At 39.1% G+C, this 16887-nt stretch overlaps 1 protein-coding gene across 1 annotated transcript in view; it reads right to left on the minus strand.

Annotated features, from left to right (window-relative positions):
• Positions 1 to 3577: 3577 nt before the first annotated feature.
• Positions 3578 to 16887, minus strand: part of VSTM4 (V-set and transmembrane domain containing 4) — a 31419-nt gene continuing 18109 nt past the window's right edge. The window contains exons 7-8 of the mRNA XM_040071209.2: positions 16085 to 16146; positions 3578 to 6118 (exon numbers count right to left, since the gene is read on the minus strand). Of these exons, the coding sequence (XP_039927143.1) occupies positions 5993 to 6118; positions 16085 to 16146 (188 nt within the window). The 3' untranslated portion in view covers positions 3578 to 5992. The remainder of the gene's footprint in view (positions 6119 to 16084; positions 16147 to 16887) is intronic.

Here is a 16887-nt window from a genome sequence, read left to right on the forward strand (position 1 = left end):
TGCTGCCAGACCATGAGTTTATTTGGTTGGAAAGGTGAAATCCTGATTCGCTCCAAAGCCTTTGTCTGTCTGGCAGGCTGGCTTCAGCCAGTTTTTGTTGGCTTTTGCTGTGTAAGATCTCATTTGCCACCTTGTTGTATAGCAGCCTGTGGTGTTCATGGGGGAAGCTCTGGGCTCCTCAGAGCCTGATTATGAGCTGAATATATACTCCATATCTGGGCTGTATATTCACAGGCCCTTCTCTGTGCCCGTGCTGGGGCTGTGATAAGTGGGAGGAGGCCCACTAGAAATCTACTGAAGCAGGTCTAATTGAACCAAATAGACCAGCTCACTAGAGTAGAAAATAGTCCTTATATATCTACCCGAAGAAGATAATGACCTTTTAAATAACAGAAGCAATTTTATTTCAATACACCAATTACTCTGAACTCTCAAATGTCAAAGCACCAAGCACTTTCAAAATAACTTAATTTAGACATTTATAGCACTTAGACACTGCTAGTTTCTTATCTAACCTAATTATGGGTTGTACAGGAAATTGCAAAGCATCCCAATTAGTGTTATTTTTTATACTGATACACAGGAGTGGCCTTTGCCATTTGCTGTAATCATGTGCATGGTGATTTACTAATTTTGGCTTTTGTGCTAGCTCCTCTTCTATCCTCTGGTTGCTGTTTGAGAGCAAGCAAGGAGGAAGTAGAGGTAGAAGTGAGCATAGCTGTGTTTGCCTGAGGGATTTGAAGGGCATGTTTTCCTCTGACAGCAGAGTACAGTTGCAAAGCAGGACCATTTAAGATGAAGAGGTGCCATGTAGAAAATAACAGCTGAATAGCAAAATTGTTGACCTTCCCCTGACCTGGGTACTTAGGCCATGATTCTTGACTTTTCCTATGCAATGTCCACCTAGATTTAATAATGTCAGATCACATCATTGGAGAAAGGAAAAACATCATCTTGCAATTGATTGCACTTTTGTAAGCATCAAAGCAACCCACTGAAAGACTACAGAGAAGAAAATTTCACCGAGTATAATATGCTACAGTGTGAGAAATGCAGAATAAATAGATTTAGCTCCTTTTAAGCGGAACTGCAAGGCTAAATTAATCCCTAACTCTCTGGTCTAAGTCTGGCTTTAGCTTCACAGGAGTAGTTCAGGGAAAGAGATGTGTAAAGCTGCTTAACTGATTGCCTGAAAAATCTCTTCACAGACAGGGCTGAGCAGTTTTCATTCTGGTTCTGCACAGCAGGCAGAATCAGAGGTGGAGGAGGTGGTGCAGCACCAGTGAGCAGTATTCAGTGACTTCTTATTTGCTTTCATGGTAAGGGGAGAACATGCATCCAGTTACTGTTTGAAAGTGACAGCTGTTACCCATCCCCATGTGGTTTTTTGCCCTATATATTTTACGTGATGTCTTTGTTCTGTGCTGTGCTCCTCCACCCTCCCCTGTGTCAGGAGACAGTTTGTCTTAGCAGTCTGAGAAGTTCCTACAGGCCTCTTCATTCCTCAGGATAATCCAAAAGTATCAATGACTAATTTCTCAAGGAAAGATGTGGGGTTGTGGGTAGTTATGTACTGCTGTTAATTGCACCCAAGATGATGCCAGCCTGGAACAGGAAGGCAAAAGCTCCAAAGGTGATCTTGTCTTGTCACAGCTCTGTGTACAAAGCCCTAAAGCACTCTTTTGTTCCCATTCACTTCCTTATGGCAAAATACTGCTACAAACAAATAGGATTTTAACAAAGCTTAACTCAAATTAAGCCCATGAGGTAAAGCTTGTGTTTGACCAAACCAGTCCGTTTTCCTTAAGTTTTTCCCTAGCTAGGACCACAACCCAAGTGAGATTGCCTAGGGCCTCTGTGGACATGACCTCTTACTTCCCTGGTGTGAGATGCAGGGGCAGATCCTCAGAGATCAGGTCTCAGAACCTGACAGCAGGGAAATACAGCTGCAGTTACTGTCCCTGTTACGTACTAAAATGAAAACCTGAGCAGGTCTCAGCAGGAGGCTCACAAAGGGCTGCCAGAACATTTCCGACCATAGTGGTGGTTTTGTGGGGTTTGGAAACCGCCCAGAAATGCTGGTAAGGAACAAGAGAGACACAACAAGGTGCCAAGACAGGAAGGATTCCTTGAAATACCTCTTGCTATGCAAGAGTCTTCCCTTGACATACAGTCTTTTGATCTGCCCAACCAAGGTATTAAAATGGAATCAAACCTGCTGGTGGAACAAAGCATGTGAAATGAGAACATTTCATGTGCAGAAAACTCAGATGACCACTTATTATGCAGTAAAATTTAGGAATTTTATCTCTTACACTGGCTGGTTAGACTGAAGCCAAAAAGGATCTTTGCACCTGGACACCATTCACCAGAGCTGTTTTGGAGAAGCCCTCTAAAAACAAAATTTAACCTACAAAACTAAACATTAAATGCAATCTTTTCTGGTCTGAGTCCTTCTTTTCCAGCAGCACCCAGCCAAATCCTGGCTAAGGAAACAAGTTTATTGAACTTTTAAATGAAGAGAACCCCACAATTATGTTACAGTTATACTAAAACAAATAATTTGCTTGCAATCGCAGAGATAATGACATGCTGACCACACCTACCAATTAGAAAGTTGTAATAAAGAGTAATAAAATACCTTTTCCTTGGGCTGCAGATTCAACCCCCACACAGCCTGTGACACTAATATGATTTACTCCTATTTGCTGACGGAGGATTCTAGTAATAAAATTTAATGTGGAGGAACAAGGTGCATTTAACCAAAGCTGTAAACATATCTAATTCTATTTAAAGCTATAGGGTGCAGTACATTAACATTTAACAATCTGATGTTAAACTGGTATGAATCTAATAGAGCTGCATTTGTTAAGATTTCCGCACAAAGCCAGGTTTTACCAATGACAACAGAAGTAACCAAAACAGTGTGACTCAGCAGACTCCAACTGATGCTTAATAAGGTACTAAGGGTCTTCATGGGAACTCCTGTCATAAAAGAACTGTGGGCCACCTTCAGCTCTGCTGCTGTTCTGCTTAAGCCAGAGACAGTTAGGCCAGGGATTAATCTGGCTTTGCAATTCTTCTTAGAAGGAGCTAAATCCATTTATTCTGCATTTCTCATACTAAAGCATATTACACTCAAATAAATTTTCTTCTCTGTAGTTTTTTGGTGGGTTGTTTTGACACTTAAGAGATGTGCAATCAATTGCAAGGTGATGTTTTCCTTTCCCCAGTGATATGATCTAACATTATTACATCTAGGTGGACATTGCATAAGAAAAGACATAGGAAATGTCTGCTCGGGAAGATGGATGATGTCCCGAGTAATATTTCTGGCCTCGTTTCACTCAGCTGGTCTGCTGTCTTTCAGGATTCTGCCGCCATCTGAAGCCAGTTCCAAAAGCCTGGAATTTTCTTCAGAATTAAGAACTCAGTTCCAAATACGGTGACTTTCTAAATGCTGTGTAAGAGATGTCCTTCATGTCCTTCAATCTAGGCAGCAATAAATCCTACACATAGTAAGACAACAAATCTTACAAAAAAAGGTAATTTATTCAGTTCCATTAACTATTATTTTGGGGAATTAGATATCAAACATAAACAAGAATATACAGGATATTAATACATAAAGAATGGTATTCATGAACATGCTAGGCATAAATATTACAGAAGAGGATTCTTCTGAACAACGGGCACAATGGCCAGTTCTATGTAAAATAAATGTTCGTAACCAAACCTGGAAGTTTTCACAGCTAAGTGGTCAAATCATTAATGTGTTAGGATTTTAAATTTCAAAGTAGCATCTAATAAATTCTATATTTTTCTAAGGCCTTTTGAACAGCTGTCTGCATTGAAGATATTCTCTCTGAATAGTCAGCTAAACTGGCTGCTCCAAAATTGATCCCTGAATGTTGATTCACTCATTAGCACCAATTTGGTTTTGGTCAATGAGTTGATTGGTGTTGTCACTGAAAGTCCAACACCTGATCAGAGGACAAGGAAAGATAACATGTCCTTTGGTGGATGATTAAATCCTGGGATGATGCAAAGGTGCAACAAACATCTTTTTTGACAGCTCACAAACGCAAACATTAAAAATGCAAATAATTACTAGAAAATCTATTGATGAAAGCTGGCCTTAGTTTGGAAAGAACTGTTTTGATGAAGGAATAGAATTCAAATTAGTACTGTACATAATGGTCAGCCTAGTAAGCTTTACTTAAATTCCTTTCTATAGAAGAGATTTTTATCCAATGTGGAAGAAGATGACTGCATTTTATATTTACAGATCTTGGCTAGACAGTAACAGGTTACGTGTGCTGCCTAATCTCCGCCACTGTTCGAAAAAGTTAAAAAGCAGTTTATATAGACTCACTTATTCTGGTGAACCCCTCCAAAAGCAGTGATGTGCTCTGTCACATGGTTGCCCTTGGATGCATGTCCCCATCTTTGATTGTCCCCCCCCATCCTCCTCTCCTGCACTCCCATGCAGTAGCAGGAACCAGGACATGCAGGAGTGTTCCTGTGGTGATTCCCAGCTGTGCTCTGAGCCCAGGTGAGAAGCTGTTCTATCACTAAAACAGTGTGACCTGTAAAGATAGAAGCAGCTCGGAGTGCTGCTCCAAAATCCACATTAAATACTGCTGAATGGGCAGCTTGTCATGGGGCTCCCTCACAGACCTGGAGAAGACCTGGCATGTGCCAAGTACTGGCTCTCCATGACCTGATGGTGACCTGAAGAGCCCATGCTTTTATGACTCCGTGAGCTGCACAGTTTCTCAAGGGTTAGAGCTTCCCAGGACCAGAATATCAAACTCTCCCTGAGCTTTGGGGAAGTTTAGACAATGAAGATGCATGAGCTTGAAAACATCAGTCCAGCTATTCTTCACGACTGAAATGCCCAGGATGGCACAGAATAGCTCATTTTCCGTGAATATGTATCAAAGGAAAAGGAAGAATGCCTTCTTGGTTATCAAGAGGTAAAGGAAGAGGAATGTTATTTCGTGTCCTCACATTAAGCTCATTTCCCTATCTCCTGAGCCCCAGTCTTTCCAAATAACTCCAAAGTCAGCTGGGCCTTACAGAGTCTGTTCCATAATGAAGGAGAACCTGTGTAATTTTTTCCTCTAGATCAGCAGCTCATTAGTGCAAGCTACAGGAGGAAACTTTTGCAGGTTTGGAAACACCAAACTAAACCAAGACCAAAAGCAGTGTCGTGGTTCTCTCAATTTCTTACTCACTATCAAATTTTTCCTATTCCCAATCAGAATTTTAAAAAATCAAATCCTTGGAGATGTTTCCAAGCTATGAATATTCTTCCTTAAATCATGGGAGTTTAATTATAAATGTTTCCTTCATATTATTTTGAAATATTTTATTTCAAACACCATACTAAAAGCAATATAATTTTTTTAAGACAATGCCATTTAGAAAGGGAATTTGAAAACATAGAGCACAAAACTTTTAGACTATTTGTGGAGAAGGGGAAAAAGGGAGAAAAAGTAATTTTAGCTTTTCCTTGGCTGTAGAAAAAATATTACTGGGCTAATATTTTTCTGATGTGACAAAATGCATTAAAGTGGCCATTTTCCTGGTCAGTGTTTTTTTTCCTTCAGTAGCAGGCTGATGGGCATGGATCCTGCCATTAGTCCTCCTGAGGCTTGCTAAGATACTGATTTTTGCAGCTGGACTCACCACATTAACGTTAAAGAAGGGATAATGCTTAGTGTTAAAAACACCCCCGGTTGAACTTCAGTCCATTTCCAGCAGGGGCACAGAACACTACAAAGGGTATTGCTGGGATTTCTCTTGTTGACCAGCTGCTTTTTCTATGATTACTTTTAACTACATCATGTTTAAAAGTCTCATATAAAAACAGAAGTGCATGAATAGAAATAAAAAAATAAGGACATTTGTATGATTTTTATAAATAAACAGCACAGCAAGAATTAAATAGAACACAGACAGAGGACATTCATACAGGCATGAACTATTACATCTTGTTCTCCTCAAAGAGTATCTGTGCGTAGACTGTCATACTGGAAATGCCTTTGGCTTCCTGAATTGGCTTCATCAGTTCAAGTTCAGCATATGTTAAATTCTCCTCTGTGATTTTTGGCTGCAAAACAGAACCAACAAATTCATTATAATGTCATTACCACTGAATGTAGATATTTTATAACTTTGGGTATAGTTCTCCCACCCATTCTAATTCTACTATGTCATTAATCAGTTCACTCTGCATTAGAGCTAGTTCATAGAAGATGAAATAAAAATAATATTAAAAATAAGAAACAGGGCTAAGTAGGATTTTCAGGTTTGCTTCTAATTTCACAAACACAGAACATTTTGACAATTCAAATAGTGCAGATTTGAAGATGTATGTTAGCAAAATGCTCAGCCTCCTTAATAGTAATTTTCCCAAATTTATTTATTGCAGATTTCGCAATTTGAATGATATATACCAGATTTGCTTTCCAGCTGTAAGCCTTGGACCAGTTACATCTCTAATCATAGCCATTCACAGAGCCTCTCAGTATATTTCTTAACAGAACCAAAAAAATGTTAAAAATACACAGAAGGCAGAAAAAAATGGGGCAGAATTACTGCCATTCCAGTGGAATTTCACCACTTTTGCCAAGCTATAGATGAGTTCAGAGTTTAGAGCAAAGGCCATACCACCAAAACTGCCTGCTCTATTACAATGATTGAGTTTGACTTAAAACTATGAAATTTAGCTAAGGGAGATGGTAAATAAAATTTACTGAACAAATTTCTCATGTGTGGCAGAAGCTGCCTACTGCTATTGGCAGCTTCATCCAGACTCAGGTGGCTTAGAGGAGGAAAATCTTGTATTGTGCTCCTGTGTGTGTGTTGCTCATAGCTGGGAGTGGGTTGTTCATGTCTAATTCACCTCAGAAAATGTAGTGACAAATAAAAGATTTACTGGGGAATTCCATGTGAGACGCTCAGTACTCGAAATAGATTTCAGTTCATCTGTAGAAGATTGAGGTCTATGTTCCCTGAAAAAGGGTGAAGTTCTACAGCCCTGTGTAAGTGAGATACTGGAGAATTTGTTCTTTATCTTTTTGAGTACTGTGTTCTACTCGAATAACTGGTGTCCTTGAGTTGAAATGCAGAAGACAATTAAAAAACTAAAACATTTCAGCTACACAAAGTTTTGCGGTCACAAGATGCAACCATGAAAACGATGTATCTCTCAGATTAAAAAATGTTTTGGCAGTTATAAACTTAAAACTGGCTCAACATTCATAAACCAAGATTTCCACACAGTACTTAAATGCTAAGGAGAAATTGTAAATATTTGCCAAGGCCAAAAGTTTCACATTTTATTTATTGCTTATTTATTTCTGATTTAACACAAATGATTTCTGCTTCCTTGAAATGTGTTTGAATAATTATTGTATTGTCTTCTGCCTAAAAAGATAAGGATCTAATACCCTCTGAAATCAGTCCCTGTGCTCCCCTGCTTCCTGTCCTTTGCACTGCTCTGGAATCCTCTCCTTTTGCCTTGACAGTTTCACACACTCGGCAGTTCGGGTTGTCTCCATCAGGGTGAAAAAGTTTACACTTTTCCAGCATTAATTTTGTCTTCCCTGCAGATCAAATCCTCAAAAATTTGTGCAGCTCTAAGTGGTGTCACTGAAGTCAACTGATCTGTGCAATGTGAGTTCAAGCCCTTTGCAGGGCACTGCCTGCAGGACTGGCACATTTGCATTTCACTGTTCACGCTGTCTTCCTTCTCTCCCCCAGTTCCATGTGTTGCCCTATTTGATCTGAACTTCTGGTCCTCATTCACTACAAAATGCTCTGCTGTTGATAACACAGAAAATTTCCTGCTTTCACTGAATTCTCTGGTGCAGTGTCAAAAGGAATTCCTGTGGATCCAGACAGATCTTAATTGTGAGAGAAATCAAACATATATTTTCTTTGTTAATATATTAGGATTGAGCTAAACCAAACCACACTGTTTAGAAAGACACCTCTCTTATCCTGGCCTTGGCTTAAAGACTTAGAAAAAACTCTTGGTCATCTGCTGTGATGCCTGAAAAATTTTAATATTGCCCTTTTCTTTCTATCCTGAAAGTATTAGCCTCACTTGGTTTCTAGGCACTTCAGTTTTATCTTGCTTTAATGTTAAGTTAAAGATTCCTTTTGAGATTTCAGATTATATGTGCCTGTCTACTCAGTTATGTAGTACAGAAGCTACAGGAGTTACATTGAGGATGGACACCACAATAACACCAACAAATGCTGGAGATTTTATTTTGAGTGTATGACAGTATATTGAGTCTCTGTTTAAGGTTTTGGGAATCTTGCCGTGTACTTTAGTGTCACATCAGACATTCAGTGCATAATGACACACTGCATGTGAAAAGCTTCCTTAAAATGAATCTGATACAACTTTTGAAACAAAGCTGTTGGTCACTGCCAGAGTAAAACTCTGTATTTCCTAAGTCTTATGCAGAACATCTGTTGAGGTAGAAACATTTCCATTGTTCTGTAGGAACCGGTTGTTCAGGACAAGCTAAATCTGTGTATGTTTTCCCCTTTACTGTTTAATCATATTTTTTGTTATGTTTCCATTTAGAAAATGCCGCGTGTCCTAAAATAGCCACCCTAATGCCCAGCTCATGTAAATTTTAGAAGTAAGATTTATGAAATCATATTGTCCAGGTGTTTTATTATATTAGCTCAAAATTGCATTGTTTTTCAGTGTAGATTATCTCTTTATTCTTACCTTATTCTATTATGTTTGGATATGAAAAATAACACTAGATTCCCCAAAACAAGTCATTGGGCAGTAGTGGCTGATGTGTTGCTTTCATACATTTTTATGATGTTCCTATAGTAAACATAATTTAATAAAGCCAAAACACACTAAATAAATAATTGCATCTAGAAAAGCAATAAAACCAAATAAAATTAGTACTTTCATAAGTGGAAAAGGTACTTCAATTACTGCTACAAGCAACAGCACACCATAAAATGTGTAGAATAATTTCCCTTATGCATATTTCTAGTATGTAATAATTTGATTGAAAATATGAGGAAACACACAGGAGGTTCAAAATTGTGAAAGGTATACAGTTTTCTGCAAAAGATGTGTAATAACAGTGCATGGGGGCCAACAGTACTTTAAGTACCTGTGGTAGCCAGGGTTTTATTCCATATACTCTTCTGCACTTCATTTATCAACCATTTTTAATTTAATTTTGCTGATTTGTTTGTCCAAAACCAACTTTTTTGATCAGACAGGGGAAAAAAAACCCTAATTCTACGATTTCATCTCTCATTAGGATTGGATATTGTCTTGGCAGTGTTAACCTGGAACGGTGCCACCACCTCCTTTCTAGAACAATTGCATGACTTTAATAACTGGTGTTATAGGTGGGATGGAGAATAGGGCAGAAGAGGAAGAGACAATGAATGACTGGCCATTCACTCCTCTCTTTCTGTCCTGGCTCTTCCTCTAGGCAATCATTGGGATTTCTCGGGTTACGACATCCTTTTCTAAAAAATTGCATCAATGTTCTAAAATAATATTAAAATTATTTCTCCAAGTAGGATTCTATTCCAATGTGGCATTCCTAGATACAGTATTTATCTTGTATGTCTGTTTTCTCATCTTGGGATCATATACTTTGCCAAAATATAAATTAGGAAGAGTTATGATTTTCCAGTGTATCTTCTGGCAAATGCAAAATGATTCCTCTTCCCGGTTTCTTCCAGTTTAATTTTAGTTTATTCCAGTCACAGGGCTTCTCATTGGCAACTACTCAAAAGGATACATTTATAGGAACATTTTTCTTATTAAGCAATCTGCAAGGTCTATCATGTGAATACGTAAAAGCGACTAAAGTATGTGAATATATTTTTGTTTTTATTGGGTTTGTCTAGTATATAAACATGTTAGAAATTATCTAGAAGGGTTGGGGGTTTAATCCAAATTATTCTGAATTTTATGCCATAATTACCATTTATGTCAATTTTACTCCTGCCAGGCTTAGCTAGTTTGTTTCTTGGCTGCCTCAAGGACTTTTACTGTGAGAAATGTCAGACTTGAAAGTTCTTGAAGTTTTAACTAAGACTACTCTTATCTAAATTTGTAATTAAGTATGAAGAAAACAAGCAAATAATAACCTCATAAATTTAAGTTCTCTGGAAAAACAACTGATGCCAACTTGCACTTAGAGAGTGCTGCAATCTCACTGTTCCATGACCACACATGTTGTCATGAGGATGACAAACTCAGTATGTATTTTTAGTTTACTATCAAAAATGAGCAGAAAAGGCTTGAATTCAGTGTCTATATAATCCCATGTAATGTAGTTTTTGTTTGAGATATGATACAGAAAGATTTTACACAGGGGGGGAAAAAACCCCTCAAGGTGAAATTGAATTTTCGGCTCTGAGTTTTCTGGATTCAACAAGCCTATGTCCCAAATTGTGCACATGGCAGTGGGGTTGGAACTAGATGATATTTAAAGTCCCTTTTAAAGCCATTTTATGGTTCTATGAAATTCCAGTCGGAGTTTTACAGTATTTTTAGTAACTCTGGTTTCCTGCAGGAACACTTGAAAATGAAACTCCACCCTCACTGGCATGCCCTGCACTCACGGGTGAATGGATTAGGTCAGCAGGGATAAAATCCTGCCAACTCCGCAGATGTTTTCTGGTGTGATTACCAGTACATGGCAAACTGCCACCTGTGGCCCAGTCATGCCTGATGTTGGGTGGACATGTGGTGTCCAGGGATGCTGAAGGAAAGGGCAAATGGGAAAGGCAGAGAGTAGGGAGGTGCTGCTAATGCTTGATCCAGGCTCTGGGAGTTGCACTTCTCACCAGGTTACTCCACAGCACCAAGCAAGCAGCCTTCCCCACTGCCATGAAGGAGCTCTTCTTAGCAAGAACACTCTGGAACTACCTTTTTTTTTTCTCTCTCCCTTTCTCTTGCAAAAGCCAAACTTGACTCTTTGGCCGTTTTCCTTTAATATTTGAGAAACATCCTGTTTTGTAGTCACAGCCGGTAAAAATCTCTGACTTTTAGAAAAAATGCAGATACTGTCCAGATGGCACAGCTCAGGAGCATCCAGTGTCACTGCTGAGCACACTCCACCAGAAAGTGTCAAGACAGGACTCCCCAGGCCATCTGGCTGGGCTGTGCTACCACAGGAAGAGACTGTTGGCTGTCTCTGTATGCATGCCCAGAAGGGTGGATGCTGCCTGCTGAGTGCAGCCCAAGGGAAAAGGGGTAACCCATCATCTCCTCTGCATATCTCCTTCTCAAAGGCTCTGGTTTTTAGAGCTGTGGAGGGGATGGGATATGGCTGCCAGCTTGGTCATCACTGAGGGGTCAGTGATGGAGATGAAAGCGAGGCTCTGCTGTGGCAAAGATCCAGCGTGTTTGTGGATAGGCTGCAACTCCCTTGTCTGGGCCACCAGGGACCCTGGAGAAAGCACATGCTGGCAGTGGGGCTGGGCAGGAGAAAACTCACTGGAGCTTCACATAGGAAAGAATTAGCCTTTGACAGTCCTGTTTTTAAATCTACATTGGAAAATCCCTCCCTTTGCGACCTTTCTTGTGCTAAAGTCAGTAGTGTTCCTGAGGGCCACAGATACACTTAATGTCCAAGCCCTAAGAACTTCAGTGGGATGACTTCCTCATTAAGATAGTACCATAACCCAGAAGTCAGAATCTTTTTTTTTTTTTTTTTAAGAGCTTCAAGTGTTTACCAATGTCAGTGGCTTGATTGCTAGCAGAAAGCCAGAGATTATCCTTCTGCCGAAGTTCGAAAGCTAGATCTGCAAAATTACTTATTATTACTTATTACTTATCCTCTAGAAATCCATCTACTGGCCAGTAAGAGTGCTGAAATATCGAGAGACATTCAGTGCCAAAACTAAGAAATATGACATTGGAAAATATGGAGAGTAGAAATTATGTCTTTTAGTGGCATTATCAGTTTAAAAGGTTGGGCGTTTTTTCCTATTAAGACACCTATTTTTTGCTCCCTATGGCAAAAAAATGTTTCCTAGATATTGTTCTCCCTGAGAACAATATCTGCAACAATTTCTGAAGACTCTCACCATTGCACCTAAATTTTATTATTGAGTCCCACAGAAGTTATGATTACACAGTCAGGGACAAAGATGATTTGGTAAGCCCCATTGAATGAGTTTGGGGGAAAGAGCATCCTCATCTTTGCTAATACTCTATTTCTTTACCAGTTGCAGTTATTCCTAGATTCTAAACCAACGTTGCTGGAAATCAAGCTGATTCCTTCTTACCATTCAAAAAAAGCCAATGAAGTAATTCAAAGTTTTCACTTCACTGGTGACACTTGTTACTCAAAATGTGTCATCACACAAAAATCATCTACTGTGGGATTTTGTAAATACCCAAGTCTCAACACAGATCCAACAAGAATTTTTACATATTTATACAAATTATTCCTTCTTTGGAGTAAAGAGCAACTGCAATCTGAATGACAAAGTAAGCATAACTCAGTTGCTTTGAGTACACTGAGTAACAAGTGTCAACCTGAATGTGCAAATTATATTCATAACCTATGGACATCTCATATTCTATGGAGAAACTGAAAAAAAAAAAAAGGATTATTCATCTTACAGAGAGAGGATTTATGAGGACTGAATGGAAATATTAAAGAATAACCTGGAGTCAAGGGAAAAACTGTTTACCACTCTTTTGAATATCATGTGAATGGTCCTACTGGAAGTCTGGATGATCAATAATGCCTTAAAAAATTGGGAGCTTAAATCATTGCTCACTGTTACATGTTGTGGAGAAAGTAACTCTTCTAACAGAGTTAGCACAGCTTTTAATTTTAAGTCATCCAGCAGAAGGGAAGACCTGATTGCTCCCAGATTCACAATTCACAAAATACTGAGAAGATGTATTTCACTTCCTGTGGTGCCTCTCTCTCTCTCTCGGAGCCCTCCAGCTCCGTTTTTGCCTCGGCTAGCTTGAGAGACAAACCACAGTTGGAAGGATTTTTCCTCAGGGCCCCAAAGATCCCAGAGCAGCTGTGAACCTTTTCCTTTAGAGAGAGAACAGGTTCCCATCAACGGCAAAGGAAGGTCTGCACTTGATCTCGGGGGGAATCAGGGCTTTATTCAGTCTTTCTCCTGTGGTCCTGCCCATGCAGGGTCAGGGGCCCGGCCCCTATCCCCCAGCCAAGAAGTTTTCCCACATGCTTATCCTGGCTTTCATCCAGGGGGAAGGGGCTAGAGGCAGGGACAAGCCACTACCCAATCAAGGACAAGGTGGGAGTGGAACAGAGTTGGATTACATTCCAGTGTGGGAGAATGGGTAGGGAAAAGGAGCAGGGACAAATTTTGGGATGATACATTTTCCAGGGGAACATGGGGTACAGAAGAAACCATTACAAAACCCAATATAAAAGTGAAATACAATATAAACCCAAATAATACACAACAACAACTTCCTTTTTCTTTCTCAAGGACAGGGCTAATGGTACCTACAGTTAGGACTACTGAGGAATCCTACTAGTTGTGACTGCTAGAAATTTCCCTCTGCCTTAGATAACCATAATCCCTTCCTGTTTCTCAAACAGCTTTTACATCATCCTAAAAAGCAGATCTCAGTAATCATGTAGTGCTGAGCCACTGGTGATCCAATCCCTGCTGAAATAAACAATACTGTCTATGCTGTATGAGCTGAAGGCAGAGGGATGCTTCTCTTAAATAGCTCAGCACTATGGTCACTGAGAGTGCTCTGCTCCGGAAGTCACGCAGGAACAATATCCCACCACACTCTGTGGTGGGGAACAAGAGAAGCCAGATAAACTCTCTTCAATAGAGAGGTTATTCAAGAGGTTAGTCAGTGTAGGAACAGCAGAAGCCAGCTCTTGAGGACTGTGACATTTACATGGACATGTTTGAGGAGTTAAGCCCAAGGGAATAATTTGTATTACAGGAGATATTTACCTGATTTTGAAGTGTGGTATTTATATGATACAGCAGAGTGCATATCAGTGGCAGAATCAGAAAACCCCATTAGCCTGTCTTATCTGACCAGGTATACCTCCCCTTAAAATTTAGTGTGAAAATGGTGAAGTCAACAGAAATGTTGCATAAGTAAAGATTTCAAGGTTTGATCCAACCTGAAGTCACATCCTTTCCACTGGCTGTAGTGAATCACGCAGAAGCTCCTAAGATTGATGGTTCAAACCTTCATGAAAAGACACTAAAGCCTTTTCATTTAGATGATGTTCTCTAACTGACACTCTTGGGCTATGACAGCTAATCTCTAGGAGGCAATGAAAGACTTACCAGAAAATTTGGTTGAGGAAGTAGAAGATTTATCTCTACCAACTCAGAGGGCTAAGTATTTAAAGCTAGAGCAGAACAGCCCTTAGAGAAAAGAGTTTGTGGGCCCCCAGAATTTTCTTCTTTGTAATGACTCTCTGTGCTTTTTGCATGCTATAAAAAACATCCCTTTTTGCATTTCAGCATCTCTGTTTCCTTTGATCTGTACACATTTCTCATTGATGCTAATAGAGAATGACACTGATGGGGAATATTTTTGCAACAGGGGGAGGATATAATTGTTATTCTGGCTAAAGCAAAAGCAATATGACATAGGCAGAGTATTTAAAAGGCTTTAGTCAAAGCTGTGCAATTGAACTTGGTATTAGGCTTTCTCTCTCTCTCTCTCTCTCTTTTTAATTTTCATTGAGATTATGTCAGTATTTTATCCAGGTTATTGTGTTCTTGTAAAATTATACTGCAACCCACTCTAGCACGTTAACAACAAAAGAAATTCTCTAGTTTATTATAAACATCTTTCAAGAAACCAAAAGCATATGTCCTCTGGAAATAATTTTGCTGGTATTTAGGCTATTACAAAAAAATTTCCCAAAACACTGGAATTATTTTGTAATGTTCCTTTACACTCTATCTTGTTAGTTTAGATTTTCTAGAATATTCTCCTGGTGCCCCAATATAGTCCCTTCCTTGGGTTGAACAGGGAAGCTGCAGAAGTGGCCCAGAAACTCAGCAATTTGTGTCTGTCCTTGCAGTAGTGATTACATGGTAAGTGTGTGCCATCAGTGAAAAAAGACCTAGTGTAGACACCAGCTGTGCAATCATTATAGTTGGAAAGAAAAGGTTATTTTATACTGCAGAGATTTGGCAGGATGGTGATAATATTTTGCCCCAAGGCAGATGGAAAATATAAAATCTGAGAATTGTTTGAGAATTAAAATGGGGAGAGAAGTTTGCTAAAAATAAAACAGAGTTTAATTTAGAATTTTTGATATGTCTTTTTCTCTGTATTTTCTGTATTTTTAATCTTTCTTTAAACTTCTTTAACTTCAATTAGTTTAATTTCCCTTGCTGGGGAAAAAAAAAAAAAAAAAAAAAAAAAGTAGTTTAAAAACAAAAAGTATGGATTATTTTTTCCTGAGAATACAAAAACATAGATAACTGTGTTGTAAAAGGAGGCAAGAAGAACGGAATTGGCAAAGTGGTCTGGGAAGTGTCTGCAAGGATATTTTTCAATCAGAAACCCATGCCCAAGAGAAACTGTCACATGAAGGGTTTTTTTTTTTCTTGGTATAAGCTATATATATCCATCTTACTCCTGCAATTCAAGGCATTTCTGACTTACACCACTGAAGCGCAGAGTAAGGCTACTCATTTCTCACCTGAAAAGTCTCAAAAGAAGTGTGAACAGTACAGTTATGGTTCTGTCAGTAACTGGTATTTTTTTCCAAAACACCAGCTGCCAGAAGCATGTGAGAAAGAATAGCAGGTTTCACTTAAGGACAGGCCAAGTTTGTAGACATGACAACTGTTAGAAAACTGGAAAACATAATCCAGTGTAATATAATACTCAAAATGAAAAAAAAACAAGATAATTCATCACTTGAAAAATTATTACTTTAAAAAAAAAAAAGGACCTGTATGATTTTTTAAGGCAATTTAGAATATCTGAACCTAGAGTTTTGGCAACATTACAGCATTTGTATTGAGAGAGAAGAATATGCAGAAAATTATGTTGCAGAAAATTACTCACCAGGATCAATTTTCTTTGAGGTTTCAAGAGCTTGGGCTTCGGGAAATTATTGGCAATTGGAGCTACAAAAATATATATTAAGGGATTATTTTGTATTATTATCATTCACTGTCAGTTTTAATATATGCATTAGCAATTTATAAATTACATATTAATAGCAAATTAGAAGCAAGTGCATGTACTTATATATGAGTTTAACCATATTTCAGATGTTTTAGAAGGAAACATAATGAATGTTTTGAATTAGAAAAAAATTGTAAGATTAAAGAATCTGATATGCAAGACATGGTGTTTGTATGCAAACGCTAGAGCAAGCATACCCCCTGAGAACTGATCATTTGTGACCTAACCCACTGCAAATCTTCAGGTCCTTTCCCTCCTCTCTCCCACTGTGTTGGCACTGGCAGCGTTGCTCAGAAGGTACACCCAAGAGTTTGTAAGACTAACCTCAGAGTTGCAAATCCTCTTGAAAATTAAGTCCCCAAGAGGCTGGTCTTCATCTGCTCAGTTTACTTGACTTTCCAAGTGCACAAGCAGTTTTAAAGAGTGCAGTGTGCTGGTTTCCCTCAGAATACCCCCAACAAGTAATTTCAGCTTGGCTAACTTTAATCTTCTCTCTGAGCAGGGCGAATACTGCTGCAGAGGTTCCTCTTTCTCCTCTGGTTAGCTGGAGCTGAGACCCCCTGCTTGAACTCATCAAGCAGCATCTCAGAATGGCTAAAGCCGCAGGGAGGTGTCAGCCTGTCCCATTAGCAGGCACAGGGCATTTATTCCCCCACAGATGGGAGCAAGAACAGCCCACC

Source organism: Hirundo rustica, chromosome 8 (assembly GCF_015227805.2).
Source record: "Hirundo rustica isolate bHirRus1 chromosome 8, bHirRus1.pri.v3, whole genome shotgun sequence".
Lineage (NCBI taxonomy): Eukaryota > Metazoa > Chordata > Aves > Passeriformes > Hirundinidae > Hirundo > Hirundo rustica.